This window comes from Necator americanus, chromosome III (assembly GCF_031761385.1).
Source record: "Necator americanus strain Aroian chromosome III, whole genome shotgun sequence".
NCBI lineage: Eukaryota > Metazoa > Nematoda > Chromadorea > Rhabditida > Ancylostomatidae > Necator > Necator americanus.
Window position 1 is genome coordinate 10,360,745 of NC_087373.1, and position 14,879 is coordinate 10,375,623.

Consider the following 14,879-nt stretch of genomic DNA (forward strand, 5'->3'; position numbering starts at 1 on the left):
CTTTTATCTCCTTCAGAAGAGTCTGAGGACCTTAAAAATGAATGTAAATATGTTGTATGCGAAGTTATTTGAGGGGGGAGGGGGGGGGGGGGGGCCACCTTCATCCAAGCGCCGCAAACACCACCTACAATCAGTGCCGAACGTATTCAATGGGACTGGACGCAACGCGTCACATCCAGCCCGACTGAACACGTTTGACGCTGACCGTAAGAAGGTACGAACTCAAATGTATATATATATATATATATATCTTGTATATATATAGATATATATATATATACATATATCTTGTATATATATATATATATCTTGTACATCTAACTGTTCATCAAACCACAAACAAGCATCCATATTTCAGCTTTTATTATTATCATTTTGTTTTTATACTTTACAAAGTTTGTGAAATCCGAAAAATACGAGAAAAAAAGGTTTCTAACTGCCGATATGGTTAAAAAATTATCGACGGTTTTTTCAAGCTTAAGAAAAGCATATAAAAACTCTAAATTTTTTTTTGATAGAGTTTTCCGCTCTATGAGATTCAAATTGACTTGGCTACATACGATGCTCTGATTTTCTTAAATTTAGTTGAATCTTGTTTCTTGTTCAGATCATTGAAATGAAGGTAAAGGTAAACGTAAATTGTACGAAATATGGAATTTTCGACACTTTTTCCATTTAATCGAAATGATAAGGCGGCTGAAGCTGCTCGTGAGATTTGCACTTTACAGAGGACATAAAAAAAACACTTTTAAAAAAACACCAAAAAACATTTAAAAAAAAAGAAAAAACGCACGATAAAAAAGCAACATGAGGTACCCAAAAAACTTATTGAACGATTGGAGAGGAAGAAAAGTGGAGACTGTGTCATTGACTTTGTTTGAAGTTTTATGCTCGAAAAAAAAAAACCAAAAAGAGAGTCTTTCCTCAGCTCACAACACAAACAAAAACAGGTATGTTCAAGCTGTTTCACCACCTCGATTAAATGCAAAAAAAAAAGAGAAATGGTGTCGAGAATTCTTTGTTCTGGCTACTTGATATCCTGTTTTAATTACGTTTTGAATTTTTGAGTGATTTTATTTGAGAGATGACAAAAAAAAAACCTAAATAAATGAGAAAATAAATGAAACTGAAACCAATGGCAGGCAACAATTTGCCACAGATCTTCTTGTTTCTACTTGTATTTTTCAAGTTAAAAAAAGAAACGTCCAGGATTTATTTCTCAACTCAATCCTTCTTAGAAGTCTGGATCAAATGCAATCAGAGTCGGCTCAAAACGGGCCCGACAGCTAATGGAATTGCGTAAAAAGCCGCGTTTGGCGTGGCGCGGCGAGACCGCAATCCCTTACGCAATTGCACCATGCTTCAACTGGTATTGACACGACCATGCGTCAAATACATTAATTTTTATTCCCTTTAGGCATCCTTAACATCACATTTCAAAGGCAGCATCCATTCTCAGAGAAAAAAAGTTTGATTTTAGTTTATTTTTTCAAATAGGAGCGTAACCTAACGTTATCAAGAATTAGTAGTCAAGAAAGAATGGAGTCCTGAAACTGGATGTGGAGAAGAACGAGATTGCTGTCTACCGATAGGTCCGAATCGATGACGAACTGATAACTGCCGCAACATTCACAGGTTTCACACACATTTCTTCCTCAGTAGTTAAAGAATGTATTTTTAGAGCTACTTGGAACACTAATACGTAAAACTGTTTCTCTAGAGAACTATTCCCGTCAAATCATTACCAGAAAAATGAAGAGGGATAAGACATATTTTCTTATAAACATCAATTCTACCAAGCTTATGAGAACCAGTACCAATAAAATAGCAATCAGTATCATTACAGCGAGTTGGCTAACGGAGCGAAAGAACAGAGGAATGGAAACCACGGCTATTCTTCGGGTGAGATACAAGAAATTTACAAAGAGCTAGTGGGCGAAGTATTCCGACTCTAACAATTCAATGTTCGCACGTAGAGAATGCGAGCAACCGTTCTCCTAGTGTCAACGTTTACGACTGATCGGCGCAAATAACCACAAGTAATAAAATAATAGACTTTGAAAGCGAATTACTCAAGTAGAAATTGAGTTTTACCTCTATTCTTTATGCAGTTTTATTTCAACTGACTATGTACTAGTCAGGAAAATGTTTTCTTTTAAAGTCGTTAGTGGTGTCTTTAAATAAGGAACAAAGGGAAAATTTCGCTTTGGAACGGGTCTAATCTCATGGTGTAATCCTACTATTGGCTGCTAGATACTCAAAATATTTTCATATTTTGCGTTAATGTTTTGCGCAAACTCGCCTTTCGAGAGACCCCGTGATACCTTCTCGACAATTTCAGACTTTGCTGCGTAGAAACCCCACAAAAGTGTAGTTGGTCCAAAACGACATGAAGCTTGGTGCAGCCGCGTAACCGGTTGCGCTCGGAGCGGCCCCTTGGGGCCAACAGTTGAAATCCAGGTTCGATCATCACGTACTGCTGCTAAGAATGGTGCTACCAAGGGTGTTCCCTTGCTCCAACGCACCGCTTCGAGCGCAGCTGCTTACGCAACTGCACCAAGGTCCATGCCGTTTTGACCCGACCATAACATGTGATATTACTTTTGTGCTCACTTAACAATGAATAGTAGTGCTTTTAATATCACAATGCATCGTAATAATATTACAGTGTATTGCAAAATATGTTTTCTAATTATTTTTCGTCTACTGCTGCAACCCACTAAAGCCGGTTGAGTAGAAGGATGAGAGGAAATACTGTGCAGCGCATTATGTCTGATAATGATGATCATATTCCTGATATCTAACAGTTCTAGCAGTTCAAAAACATTGCTGCATCACTGATCCACGCACATTGGATGTAGTGTCAGGAATTTGGCCAAACGGAATAGAGACGTTGTACAAAAAGTCAAACATCTCAGAATAACTATTCTTTGCTCTCGAGCAATTTTTTGCATGCACCTAAGAAAAAGAAACGTTTGTGAAAATGATTGCGTTTCCAAAGGCTCAATTGTGAACAAGCACGGAACAATGCAGCGGACAAAGTAGTAACAACCTAGTAAACAAAGTTTGCGTCGCCAAACCCAGCGAGGAAAAGAAACCATCCATTTGCCTAAAGGAATTCGATTCCTGCACAAATATCACCACCGATGTCAGATGAACGAATAACCAGATGTGGCACTTCAATGGTTCAGCGAAAAAATAAAGGACGGAAGACACCAATGCAATGGTGTTAGTCATCCTTCGAAAAGGCAATGAACGAAGGTCAAATCAATAATACACTAAAACTGCAATATCTACTATCTCGACTTAAAATAAAAGCAATAGTGAACAGTAGCGGGGATGAAAAAAATTTCGACGGTAAAAATGAAAAAGAGAACCGAATTAAGTCAACTGAAGTAGAACAATTCATTTCAAGCAACGTAGCGATGCATCCAGCGCATCAGTTGATCTTATTACAAACCATCCATTTATTTGATTTGGGAAATCAATGTTATCTCAATAGAAAACTATACAAAAACAATATACGAGAAGACAGAAACAAGGGCTTTCCAGAAAACTGCATTATTTACGGTCCCACAAGTTTATTAGCCGTCATAGGGTTATTGGAAAGAGCAGTTCATATGTGTATATTGCGATAAATTAATCAAATGTGTAACAGTCTGGCGTAAACACCGTTGAACATAATCTTCTAGCTTCATATGTAACAAAATGTCACGAAAACCAGAGTAAATCTCTGCTGAAAACATAGAAACCGAAGAAAAAAAGGTGTTCTTTATTCCTTAAAAAAAAAGAAGAACGATCATTGTTCTAGAGGAGTTTACAAAATAGGACGATGCGACTATTGACGACTGTCTAAACCCGTGTATGCTCAGAGCAAAACAATACGGCCTCGCACTATTCGTCTATAATGTATCTTCGACATTCCACTAATTATGAAGCTCTAATAGTAAGCTAGATGCTAAATGGAATCAAATCAGTGTCGGAATTCTATCATTCTACACTCTTCTCAATATTTCCAGCGTTTTTCTCATCAAACGATTCGAGTACAACGGTAGGTATGGCGACATCGAATGTGGACCCGTTCTCCCTTTCCATTCTGAAGCGGCCCCTGAAAAATCCACGCTTTGAAATAAATTCAGCTTCACATAAAAGAACACTTTTTATTTATTTACTTATTTTGGAAATGGAGTCTCGATATATCATCCTACAAAAGTAAGGGAACTCGACTTGAGTTCCTTCTTCTTCCAAATTCATAAACAATTCAGGAAAATGCACAAATCATCTTCTCCTGTGACGAACAAACTCTTTCTATAATTTCATTGGACGAAATTGTGCAATGTTGAATTGAATCAATAGTAGGCAACACTGCGAAATTCCATGCATAAATTATACCAAATCGAAAAAAAAACAGTCTTTGGGGCAGCGCACAGAAATGAAAACGCTATTTATTCAAAATTTAAATCCTTTCCTGGAAGGAATGAGGAAAGTTGTTCGGTTATTTCCCTGAAAAAAAACTTTTAAAATAATTTTGAAATGTCTTTGATGGTGGTTTAGTAAAGACCTACATTTATGGATACATGCGATCAGAATCCGCTGGAATATTCAATGTCAGAAAATCGGACGCGAGTAAATTTGAAATTAATGCAATGTAGAATTGACTTATAAAAATCCTTTCTCTAAATGTTGCAACTGACAAGATAAGACGGCATACCTGTCCATCTACACAAATTTCTCAGGTATGCATCCAAAATACGACATAAAAAAAACGTGCAATGCACTACCGACACCGTTCAAACATAAAACGACCGCGAGCGACGCTGAATTTAAGGTATGCAGTCTTTTCGGCGTGTTATGTGTTTTTTTTTTCAGAACTTCCTCACTAACTTCACACATATTGTAGGGATGTAGTCGGCCTTAGCCCATTTACCTTCATCCTCCTTTGACGCTTTCCCTTTTGTTACAGTAGCATCAAAGATCATTAGCCATGCCTCTAAAATATAAATGAGGCCTTCACGTAAATAGCTCAGAAAGTATTGCTAATTGAGTCCACTTTCCTAGTGACAATGACACACTCCAGGAGAGAGGGAGTAGTTGAATTTCCTGTCGTGCAAAACAAGAGGAGAACCCCACACTAACGTAGCTTGTACGTGTCGTTCGTGCCTATTAAAATTAAGAACCAACCACATGTGTCCGCCCTTGGAATGAGCCAACTCGACTGTACTGCTGAATTGGAAGGCCGGATTTTGCATATTCAATTCCGGCTGCTGAAATAATTTGATAAAAATTATGAGATGGTACGAAAAATTCTCGAAGATTGCAACTTGTTGATAGTCGAATTTAAGCAACAGCCAAGATTGTTAACAAAATTTATTACGGCTAACGTTTCGGCGTTGTTGCCTTCGTCAGAGCCTGGAAAGTAAGAACATTTGCAATATATCCTCTCAAATGCCTCATCCAGAACAAGTCATCATCCCCAGGATATAACCCGGAAACAAAAACCAAAAACTCAAATCGTTGTGCCACCAGACCGCGTTGCCGTGATGTTAGCGGATATCCGCGTGGTGCTATCGCTCCGCTGATACTAATTAGGATGCGACCCGCATATGACCCGTAGATCAAACCCGCAAAGGTCTCGATACAGAGCCAGATATTTGATATTTGCTATTTGATATTTGATATGATATTTGCTTAAATTCGACTATCAACAAGTTGCAATCTCTATGCCAAGATTCAAGGAAAGTCGAACTTTCGCAATTCTCGAAGATTTCAGGCCATCAAATCTAGTTATCTCAAAATCGGTAAAACATCAATGATGTAATTAGTCACAATTTTGTACATCATACTAGAGCAACTCAGCAGAAAGAACTACAATGGGGATAATTCATACTATTTATTTTGTAGTGTGGAAATATTGTTGATCTTGGGAAGATCGAAAATTAGTATTAGTAATTTAGATGGTTTTACTGCCCAAGTTCACGTGAGGATGATTCAGTAGTATTGTCACGCATTACCATGTACCAGATGCATTCCATAACGACCTACAATTCTTTTGTTAATTCATTTCCCTGGATATTTTGTGAGTTGCACGGCGCTATTCATCAAATGCACTCAGTTGCTGCGTGCTCAACGTTGCTTTCCAATTCTTGCAGGTCAAATAGATGAAAGTTGTTCTCCAGGAGCTCTTATATGATCTTAAAGATGATACCTCACCAAAAGTATTCCTCTTAATTGGTCCCCTTTCATTAACATCTGCTCGATGGTTCGAAGAAATCTCTGCACGAACATTACTTTGTTGACTTCGGAGAACTGTAGTCAGCTGTTCTTACGTTTGTGTAATGTACTCAAGTGGTTCCAAAAAAAAAAAGAAAAAAAAACCACACGAAAGATGTAGTTTCATACAGTTGACAAAACTAGACTACACTGAGAAAATGGAACATTTTCATCAAGAGTTGACTGTTTTGACTAAAAAGAAAATGAGTCTAAAGTGATACGGAGCGCCCTCGTAAGGTAACAGTAAGTTTGCATAGCGTAAGGAAAAATACTAGTAAAAAAAATGTCACTACTGCTATTACCAAACTTAAAGTGGTTCCAGGAATTGATAAAACCGTTAAATGAACTTTAGTTGCTAATTCAAGGTAATAAAAGAGGGAAAACAATTATGAAACGCGCAAAAAAATTTTAGAACATGATGGACATCTTTTTTATCAGTGCGACTTTAAAAACCCATGAACATTAATTTAATATCGTTATTTAGATGCTCAACTCTGATTCATTAAATTTTTAGGAAGAAATTAGGTAGTATTCATGTACTGCCACATATTTCTATCAAGATACATGGAAATATGCAATATTAAACAAAGAATAGAGATAAACTAGTAGTAAAGAACAAGCAACTAATAAATAATAATAATAATAAAGAGGAAGACGCTAAGCACATAATGAAATAATAAACGGAATGAATTAAAACTACCTTTCCGATCACTCCATGTCCGTGTGCTTGATTCATGTTATTGAGAGAATATACTTTAAGGGATCGCTCCCTCAGAATTACGGCATTCTGAGGCGCATGGTTCTCAAGTCTGAAAAAGATGTGTTTTTGTGAATACGGAGCAAATTGAGAGGTTTCAAGTGATTACCTGATTACATATCGCCACATGTGTCTCAACTGACCGTTAACCATACTGCTGCCAAGATAGAAAGTGGTCACTGTTACTTCAATGTTCTCTGTAACTTCTCTGAAAGAGAAACTGGTGTCAATTAGAAAGACCCTAAGAGAAATAGCTACACAAACCGGTATACATCCCTTGGTGCTAACCATGACCGTTGGGAGGCCATATAGTTTTCGAAAAGATTCGCTTTCATGGTGATTTTGAATTCTTTCCCTAAAACGCTATGTAAAGATAACAAGTCAGAAAGGATAGTGGTTGACTATAGCACAAAAGGTAACAGTATTGTGTGAAAGGACGAGGCGCTACTATTTCACTCAACAAACGAATATACAGACAGCAAGTAAAACAATGTACAGACTACATAGAAAAGGAGTTTGAGGCTGATAATGAATTCCTTTCATTATAAAACGGAGCCACTGCTGAATGCAATGAATGAGCAACTAGTGAAGAGTTTGAAAATAATGACAAAACACTCCCTAAAGAAGAAAATAATTTATCTAATTCTGGATGGAAAACTTAAAATCCTTTCAACCCATTTTAGTTAACATAGTACCAATGTATCCTTAGATTTCATCGAAAAACAACAGCGTTCAGGGTGACAGTAAGATGGCTTGATGACTTCAATTAAAGACCGGGAACAAAGCTCTGAACAACAAAAAGAAAGGAAGCGAAGGTTAAAAAAAAATATAAAAATACGTGGGAGAAGCAAAATGTAACAAGAGCAAGCACAGAAAAAAATTGCCCTTGCAATAAAATGAGACTGAGCATAGGCAACGTACTAGACATATAATGGGGTCGAAACCACACAAAAACACAAGTCACAGTGTTGAAACACAGTCCATTTGTGTACGGGCTCGAAAAGGCGCAGTGGAGGGAGCGGTACGAGTCGAGGTGGGACCATCGCGAAGTGCAGCAAAGAACTGTGGTAGCAAGTGTCCTCACTCGATTCTAACCCCTACGCTCCGGTGCACCGCTTCAAGCGCACGCAATTGCACCGTACTTCATGTCGTTTGACTATACTATAAATGTGGTAAAGAAAAATTAAGGAAATTACCACCTTCACCCTCTTCTGTAACGTCGAAAATTCTATAAAACAGATCATGATCAATAGGTTCTCGTTCCGATGTAGTAAATGGAAGAATGTCGTAGTGAGATACGCAATCCATACCACTAAAACGGGAAGAACTGTGCACATTCTTCAGTGTCACTAATACAACCGCAGTGTTTTCAGACCTTAAATAATTCTTGCCCTAAGACTAATAGAAAAAAAGACCGACTTGATAAGTGTGAGAAGCTTTTCACCACGTGTAGTGCCGTCCATTAAGTATGAAGTCAGATCTACCGGAAAGCCCATGTGACTCCAATCACCTCTGTCAATTAGAACTTGATAGTAACGGCCTTGAGAAACAGATCGTTCACTGAAAGGAATCATTTCATCGTAGCCCAAAAATCCATAGTTCATGTGGAACGTCACCTTGAACTGTTTTTCTTTTCTTGGAACCTGCACTTGAAAGCACATACGACAACTCCTTTGTATGCAAACGTTTTGTGGATGAAAATCTGAAAACTGCTTCCAAACGACTACGCAACAGAATTACCAATGAAATAGTTCCCACTATTACAGATCAAAATCGACTGGTAAGGTGGACGAGTATTTTGGTCTAAAACGTTAATTTTTGGCGCACTTGCAACGAAAACAAATCTGAATATTAAACAAAACGCTCTCAAAATAAAAAAAAAAACAGGTTACAAGACTTTAGGAAGATAATAGTAAGTAAAACATTTCACCTGCCCTGGATTATACAAGGTGTCAGTGGTGATGGGAGCTACGAATCTACCAATCTCCTTCGTTCCGGGAGCAGGATTGCTGGAACGGAACCTGTAATAATGAGTGGCATATGTTAACGTTACAAAGCAAAGACACTGTTAGCACCCTATTCATGCGGGCTTTTCACGACTAAGAGGAGTGCCAAACTAAAGAGAGCAACTTAAACCAAAAACATGAATTAAATGCAGTAACACATTTGCATCTTTATATTAGTGGCAGCATACACAGTGTTCTGAGGGCGCCTAGGGCATTCATTCACTACATTTCAAGCAGGTCGTACATACCTATGTGAATCCTGTTACGTTGGATAGTTGCAAAAAGTACTACATAAAATGCATGCAAGGAATGAAGAATATGGAAGGGTGTACTAAAAATGTAAGAAGAAGCGAAATTCATGCAAACGATCCAACTTCAAATGATTGTGAATAATGAATGATCTTTTGACCGACTTGTAGATGCTCAGGTAATGTTATTTGTGACATATTTTGGCACATGTGCTCATGCTTATGCTACGAATTTTTGAAAACAATACCATTTTGGAACAAGGATACGACCCCACAAATAGTTTCACTTATTTATTATAACAGTTTATGATAATAATTACTATGAAATTTGCACAAACTTTAGGTATAAAACAGTTTTTGCTAATTACTTCTATTCACTTCAAGGATAAGTGTGCTGCGTAGTTCTCATTGAGGGTCGGAAGTGAAACATTAGCAGAATGTTTTTGCAGTTTTTTTTTACTGTCTGAGTTCCGGATGCTTCATGTGGCATCAAAGTAGTATTATAGGATGATTTAAGTAATACACAAAGAATCTGCTCACTTTCGGTAAATAGAAGCTTAGAGTCAGAAAAAGGAAAAAAATGTAACAACGGCAACATCAATTAGGTCCACTGTCGGTGATTCAGCAGCCACACGATCAGCTCCATTTTTCTGTAGTAGTGACACATACACTTTGAAAAAAAATTTCCTCAATGATCCTGCAAGTGACCTATTGAGTTAAATCTGTCGACTCGAAAAGCCGATAACAACGGACAAACGATCACAAATCTAGCGCATTCTGGGCATCCTGGAGCTTGTATTTTGAAACACTGCGTGATATTTTCTCATATATACTAGACACTGAAGATATCCGCCGAAGTGTTGTCAGAAGGTCATCCACGCTCATCGTAATATGGCCTTCTTTGATCACTTTTAGCGCAAAACATTCTCTACTACAATACAAGATGTTCTCCACCTTTCAATCCCTATTAGGTTATTTCAGATCTCCTAACATTAGCGAACCTACGATGCTCAACGACGGACACAAATGGACCACGGAACTGAACAAAATCTTCACAAAACGAAGCAAAAAAAAAAAGATAGAGGACATGTGAGCGGCTTTTTGAACTAAAAAAAATTAGTATGTTTTAGGCTACCTGACATATTGAGACGGAGAAAGTGACAGTGTCCGCCGAGGAATCGCGAAAAACAATCTGATTGGAGGAGCCGTTACCATAAAGCTATGAAGAAAATAAAATTTAGGTACTTATCGACGAAAAAGTTGAATAGAATGAGTCATAGTAAGTTATTTCATGTAAGAACAGCTTCTACATGTACTTGAACAATTTAGAATCGTTTATCTATTAGCAGTATGAAAATAATAACAAATCAACGAAGAAGAACATGAGAATTGACACATTTCACGTAACCCGATTTGGAATAACAAAGTGTTGTAGCGCAACACTTATAAGAAACAGAAAATTTAGGAGTTTGCAGTAAAACTTCAACAAATCACAAGGTAACAACATGACTATAAAACAAGAGGTGAGACGAATTACTAATGTTGTTTTGCTCGGTACGGTTTAGTTCCTTTATGAATCGCACAGATACCGAATGATAGATTCTCGTAACGTACCATATCAAACCCAACTGATCGAATCATAGCAGCGAAATCTTCCTGAAGAAGAAAAAGTCATGAAACAAAACAAACTGGATCATGCTATTCAATAGACATGCCTGATCATGCTATTCAATAGACACAAAAACTAAACATGCCTTACCTGATTAGGGAATTTGCGAATGCTTTCAACCAAGTATTTGTAGCTGTCGTAGTCGCCAGCCAGAACCTGTTAAAAGCATAATAATAAAAATAAATCGCAAATCAAAGTTTTTATATGTACAGAAATATGCAGCCAAACAACAACAACGAATGCCCACTCAAAATATTAGATGGAGTCAGAAAAATGTGCAAATCGCCTGATGCACGGTAATTTTTCGCAAAAAAAAGTCGATCTAGAAATATGTAGAGCTTCACTTATGACCAAGCCAGAGAATAAAGAAGTGGAGGACTTGTGCAATAAATGGAAATGTTGGATGGATTTTTAAAGAATTTCACTGGAAGAGAATTCGGAAGAAATTCGACGCTTCAGTACCCCTGAGTGTACAAGCTCCTACATAACTCAAAAAGTAATTAATTCAAAGAAGGAGAAGTGGCATATGTTTTGCTCCTAACTCTGCATGATATACAAAGACGCCGAGCTCTGTTTGCAAACACATTTGTATCGTGTTTGCAGAAGGCATCACACAGTTTAAATGGAATGAGTTGTTCTTTTTTAGGTAGCGGACAAATATGATATGTTTGTCCGAATTTGTCTTGATAGGATTCGATCAAACATGCTTGAAAGGATTCATTGCGTGAAAAACCATAATACAAATAGAAGATGCACAAGAATGATCTGACTTTCCACATAAGGCGGACACCACAGCATATTTTTGGAATTGCGTCAAATACGCACCTGTCCCATGACCGGGATGACATTAAAGGAGTAAGCATCGTACAGAGGACGGAATAATGGCTTGACAGCACTGAATTCAAGTACGGCTAACACGCCTCCAGGTTTTAAAACGCGGAAAGCTTCTCGAACAACCTGGAAAAGCTAGTAATAGTAAAAACTTCGTCTGTTCAGGAAAAACTTTCTTACCACTCATGATAAATTGAACATGAAGGAGATAACGAGAGAAAAAAGCACCTGGTCGACATGAGTGCAATTCCGAATACCAAAAGAGATCGTATAGGCGTCGAATGAATTTTCATCAAACGGCAGTTGTTCTGCGTTGGCACAGACCCATTCCAGCTTCGACTTATCAACCTAGAATAGAAGGACTTCTTGCCTTATCCTTCTAAAACGTCAATAAAAATAAATAGAAAGTGATAATAAGTCGGATAATGAGAAACTTGCTCGAGGGTCATTCTTAGCACGTTCTTGGCCGACGTCGAGCATATTTTGATTTATGTCCACCACAGTCACCTTACCCCCGGCAGCAATTCTTCTTTGCAAGCGGAAGGCGATATCTCCAGTACCTCCAGCAACGTCGATAACCTGAAAGCTATGAAGTTGATTAAGAAGAACGAAGTAGTAAATTTGCTGGTTACAAAAGTTTTATTAATAACAGTATCGACGAAGTAGATAGTTACAGATAAGCCTAAAACGAAGTAACAATCTCCTAGCAACTCGTACAGAAGAAAAAACAAACAAAGAAGCATATAATAAACAAAAATAAAGAAAAACACGAACACCTTAGAGTTTGGGCCAAGAGGCAATCCTCCAACATAATAATCCTTCCAAAGTCTGTGAATTCCAAGACTCATAGCGTCGTTCATCATATCGTATTTGTTGGCAACATTAGCAAAAACATGGTGCACTTAAACAAAATAACTTGGAAAGAGGAAGTTAAAAGAAGCAAACAGTAAAAGGCGGGAAAAAAATCAGTGCAAAACTAAATATATAATACACTGTGTGTGGAGAAAAAGAAAAGACAGATCTAGTATTTGAATGAAAGGAAAGAACATACCGCGTTTCTCCTTTTCGGCTTCATCAACCTGTTCGTTACCAAAATGTGTCGTTGCAGTTCGGAACTGAGTAGAACGAACGCCGAAGCCGTACGTACAAAGCGATCGCAAAGAGTTACGTGGAAGTGAAACCAATGATGTTACAATCCTCATCGACTACTGAAAAGATGCTTTTCCACTTTAATAATAATCAAGTTACAAAGAATAACAACCGTCATCACGGGAAAAAGGAAAAAATATGCCTTTCAATAATTTCCGAAAGGTCGTTGAAAGGATGACATTCACTATTCCCGTCCGAGCCGCCGTTTATGAGACGTGCGAGATTTTTTATGATCCGATCATAGTACAGCGGCTAGGACATGGAAGATAGAAGCGAACACATTTCGAGGAAGCAGCCATTCAGAGTGCACGTCTCCCTTCCGACAGGGATTTTTCGCACTGACAATGAGAACTGGGACAAATATATTGGTTCTGGAGCAGCTCAAAGTTGCTCAGACACGAAGTGTTCAGACGTAGTGTTCCATGAATAGCGAAAGCTCATTAGCTTGATGGAAGTTTGTAGAACAGGCTGTTATTGAAAGTAGATATAAGCATATTGAACCATAAATGGTCATCAGCCTCCCTCCTTCCTTTTTTTTGGTTACATTTCTCTTTTTACTGAACTCATACGCCCCCATATTAGTTTTCCGTCGCTCTCTTTGCATATTCCGCTCGTCAAAAAAACAAAAATAGAAAGGTATTAGAGATTTTCTTAGTTCAATTATCCTCTCTTTGAGGTCTGCTGTACAAATAAACCTTCGCTAATTAATCCTATTAATCGTTTAGGAGGAACTTTATGAAACTTTAACTCTTTTTATCAACTTTTTTACCTTTAAGTTCCCACACTAAATTGTCCCACTATAGCATCAATTCGTTCTGAAGCCCGGTTCAATTGAGCAAACAACAACGCTCGAAGTGGCGGTTGCAATCTAGCCGAGACTATCACTTGCTGCATTTGGACCGTAGAAATGAGTAAATTCCCGACAATCGATCCTGCACCATGTTTCAGGGCGTTTGGACATGAATACACCAATAGTCTCATAGTCGGGTGAAAAGTACCTGAAGCTCGGCGCAGTTGCGCTGCACTCGAAACAGCGCAGTTTGGATCAAGGTGGGGTCATTACCATAGTAAGGTCAAAACGAGATGAAGCACGTACGCAATTACGTACGCGGCTTCTCTCGAGGCCTTCGGTGGAGCGTAGTGTCTAGGAACGTGGGGAAACCCTTGCTAGCACCACCCACTGATGCAGTTTCCGGTCCCAACTCGGTCCCAACTGCTGCCTCCAGGCAGGGGCGGGGAGCACTCACTTGCTCTCTTATTTCTCTAAGTGGATAATTAAATCCATCGGCACTCTAAGGCCTGAGGATTAGTCCTAGAAGACCGATGACATGTAAGGTATTGCCACTTTCATTTTTTTTAAAGTTCGTTTGGTTTTTTTGGTCATGTCAACTCAATCAGTGGGAATCTTGCGCCTGGAATACCAGCAGAGGAGGTTAGATATTTAAGAAAATATCGTTGTAGGCAGGATTTCGATGTATAGTTGAGTCAAAACATTATACAGTTGCGTAGGCGGCTGCGCTCGAAGCCGCGCTGTGGAGCGTAGCGGTTGGGATCCAGGTGAGATCATGACGAACTGCAGGGATGGGTGGCAGTAACGAAAATCCTTACGCGATCCCAACCGCTGCGCTCCACCGCGCCGCTTCAAGCGCAGCTCGCTGCAACTACCGTGCTTCCTGTCGTTTTGACCCGACTATGGATGTAAGATTGCGCATTAGCGTTGTCATTAACGTTGAAAAGCCCGATGTGGCGACAATTTCAAGTGTTTGAGTTGTGGATGAGCAATTTTCAAGGGTAATTTGGTCACCCAAACCCCGATAACCGTTGTTCTGCAACAGTTACAGTTTTGGGTTTGGGGAAAAGGATCTCGTGCGCGGATTTCTCACCTTTTTGTAGCACGAGACCTCCCACAGAGTATGCTAGAAATGAACAACTGCCGTATAATGCCTCTG

At 38.6% G+C, this 14,879-nt stretch overlaps 1 protein-coding gene across 3 annotated transcripts; it reads right to left on the bottom strand.

Annotated features, from left to right (window-relative positions):
- Positions 1 to 3,990: 3,990 nt before the first annotated feature.
- RB195_009181 (uncharacterized protein) lies at positions 3,991 to 12,983 on the bottom strand (the record flags this gene model as incomplete). Of its 3 annotated transcripts, XM_064196048.1 has the most annotated exons (17): positions 3,991 to 4,108; positions 5,182 to 5,264; positions 6,971 to 7,079; positions 7,137 to 7,235; positions 7,292 to 7,382; positions 8,227 to 8,339; positions 8,447 to 8,587; positions 8,644 to 8,729; positions 8,958 to 9,048; positions 10,417 to 10,500; positions 10,819 to 10,937; positions 11,041 to 11,106; positions 11,776 to 11,907; positions 12,010 to 12,129; positions 12,220 to 12,360; positions 12,558 to 12,682; positions 12,833 to 12,983. In XM_064196048.1, the coding sequence occupies 17 exons, from the start codon at positions 12,981 to 12,983 to the stop codon at positions 3,991 to 3,993; spliced, it is 1,869 nt and encodes a 622-aa protein (XP_064047191.1). The 3 variants fall into 3 exon arrangements, with proteins under 3 accessions (XP_064047191.1, XP_064047192.1, XP_064047193.1); XM_064196046.1 differs by lacking the exons at positions 10,819 to 10,937; positions 11,041 to 11,106; positions 11,776 to 11,907; ... (2 more) ...; positions 12,558 to 12,682; positions 12,833 to 12,983 and having other exon boundaries at positions 10,417 to 10,496; XM_064196047.1 differs by lacking the exons at positions 3,991 to 4,108; positions 5,182 to 5,264; positions 6,971 to 7,079; ... (5 more) ...; positions 8,958 to 9,048; positions 10,417 to 10,500 and having other exon boundaries at positions 10,818 to 10,937.
- Between the last annotated feature and the right edge of the window lie 1,896 nt (positions 12,984 to 14,879).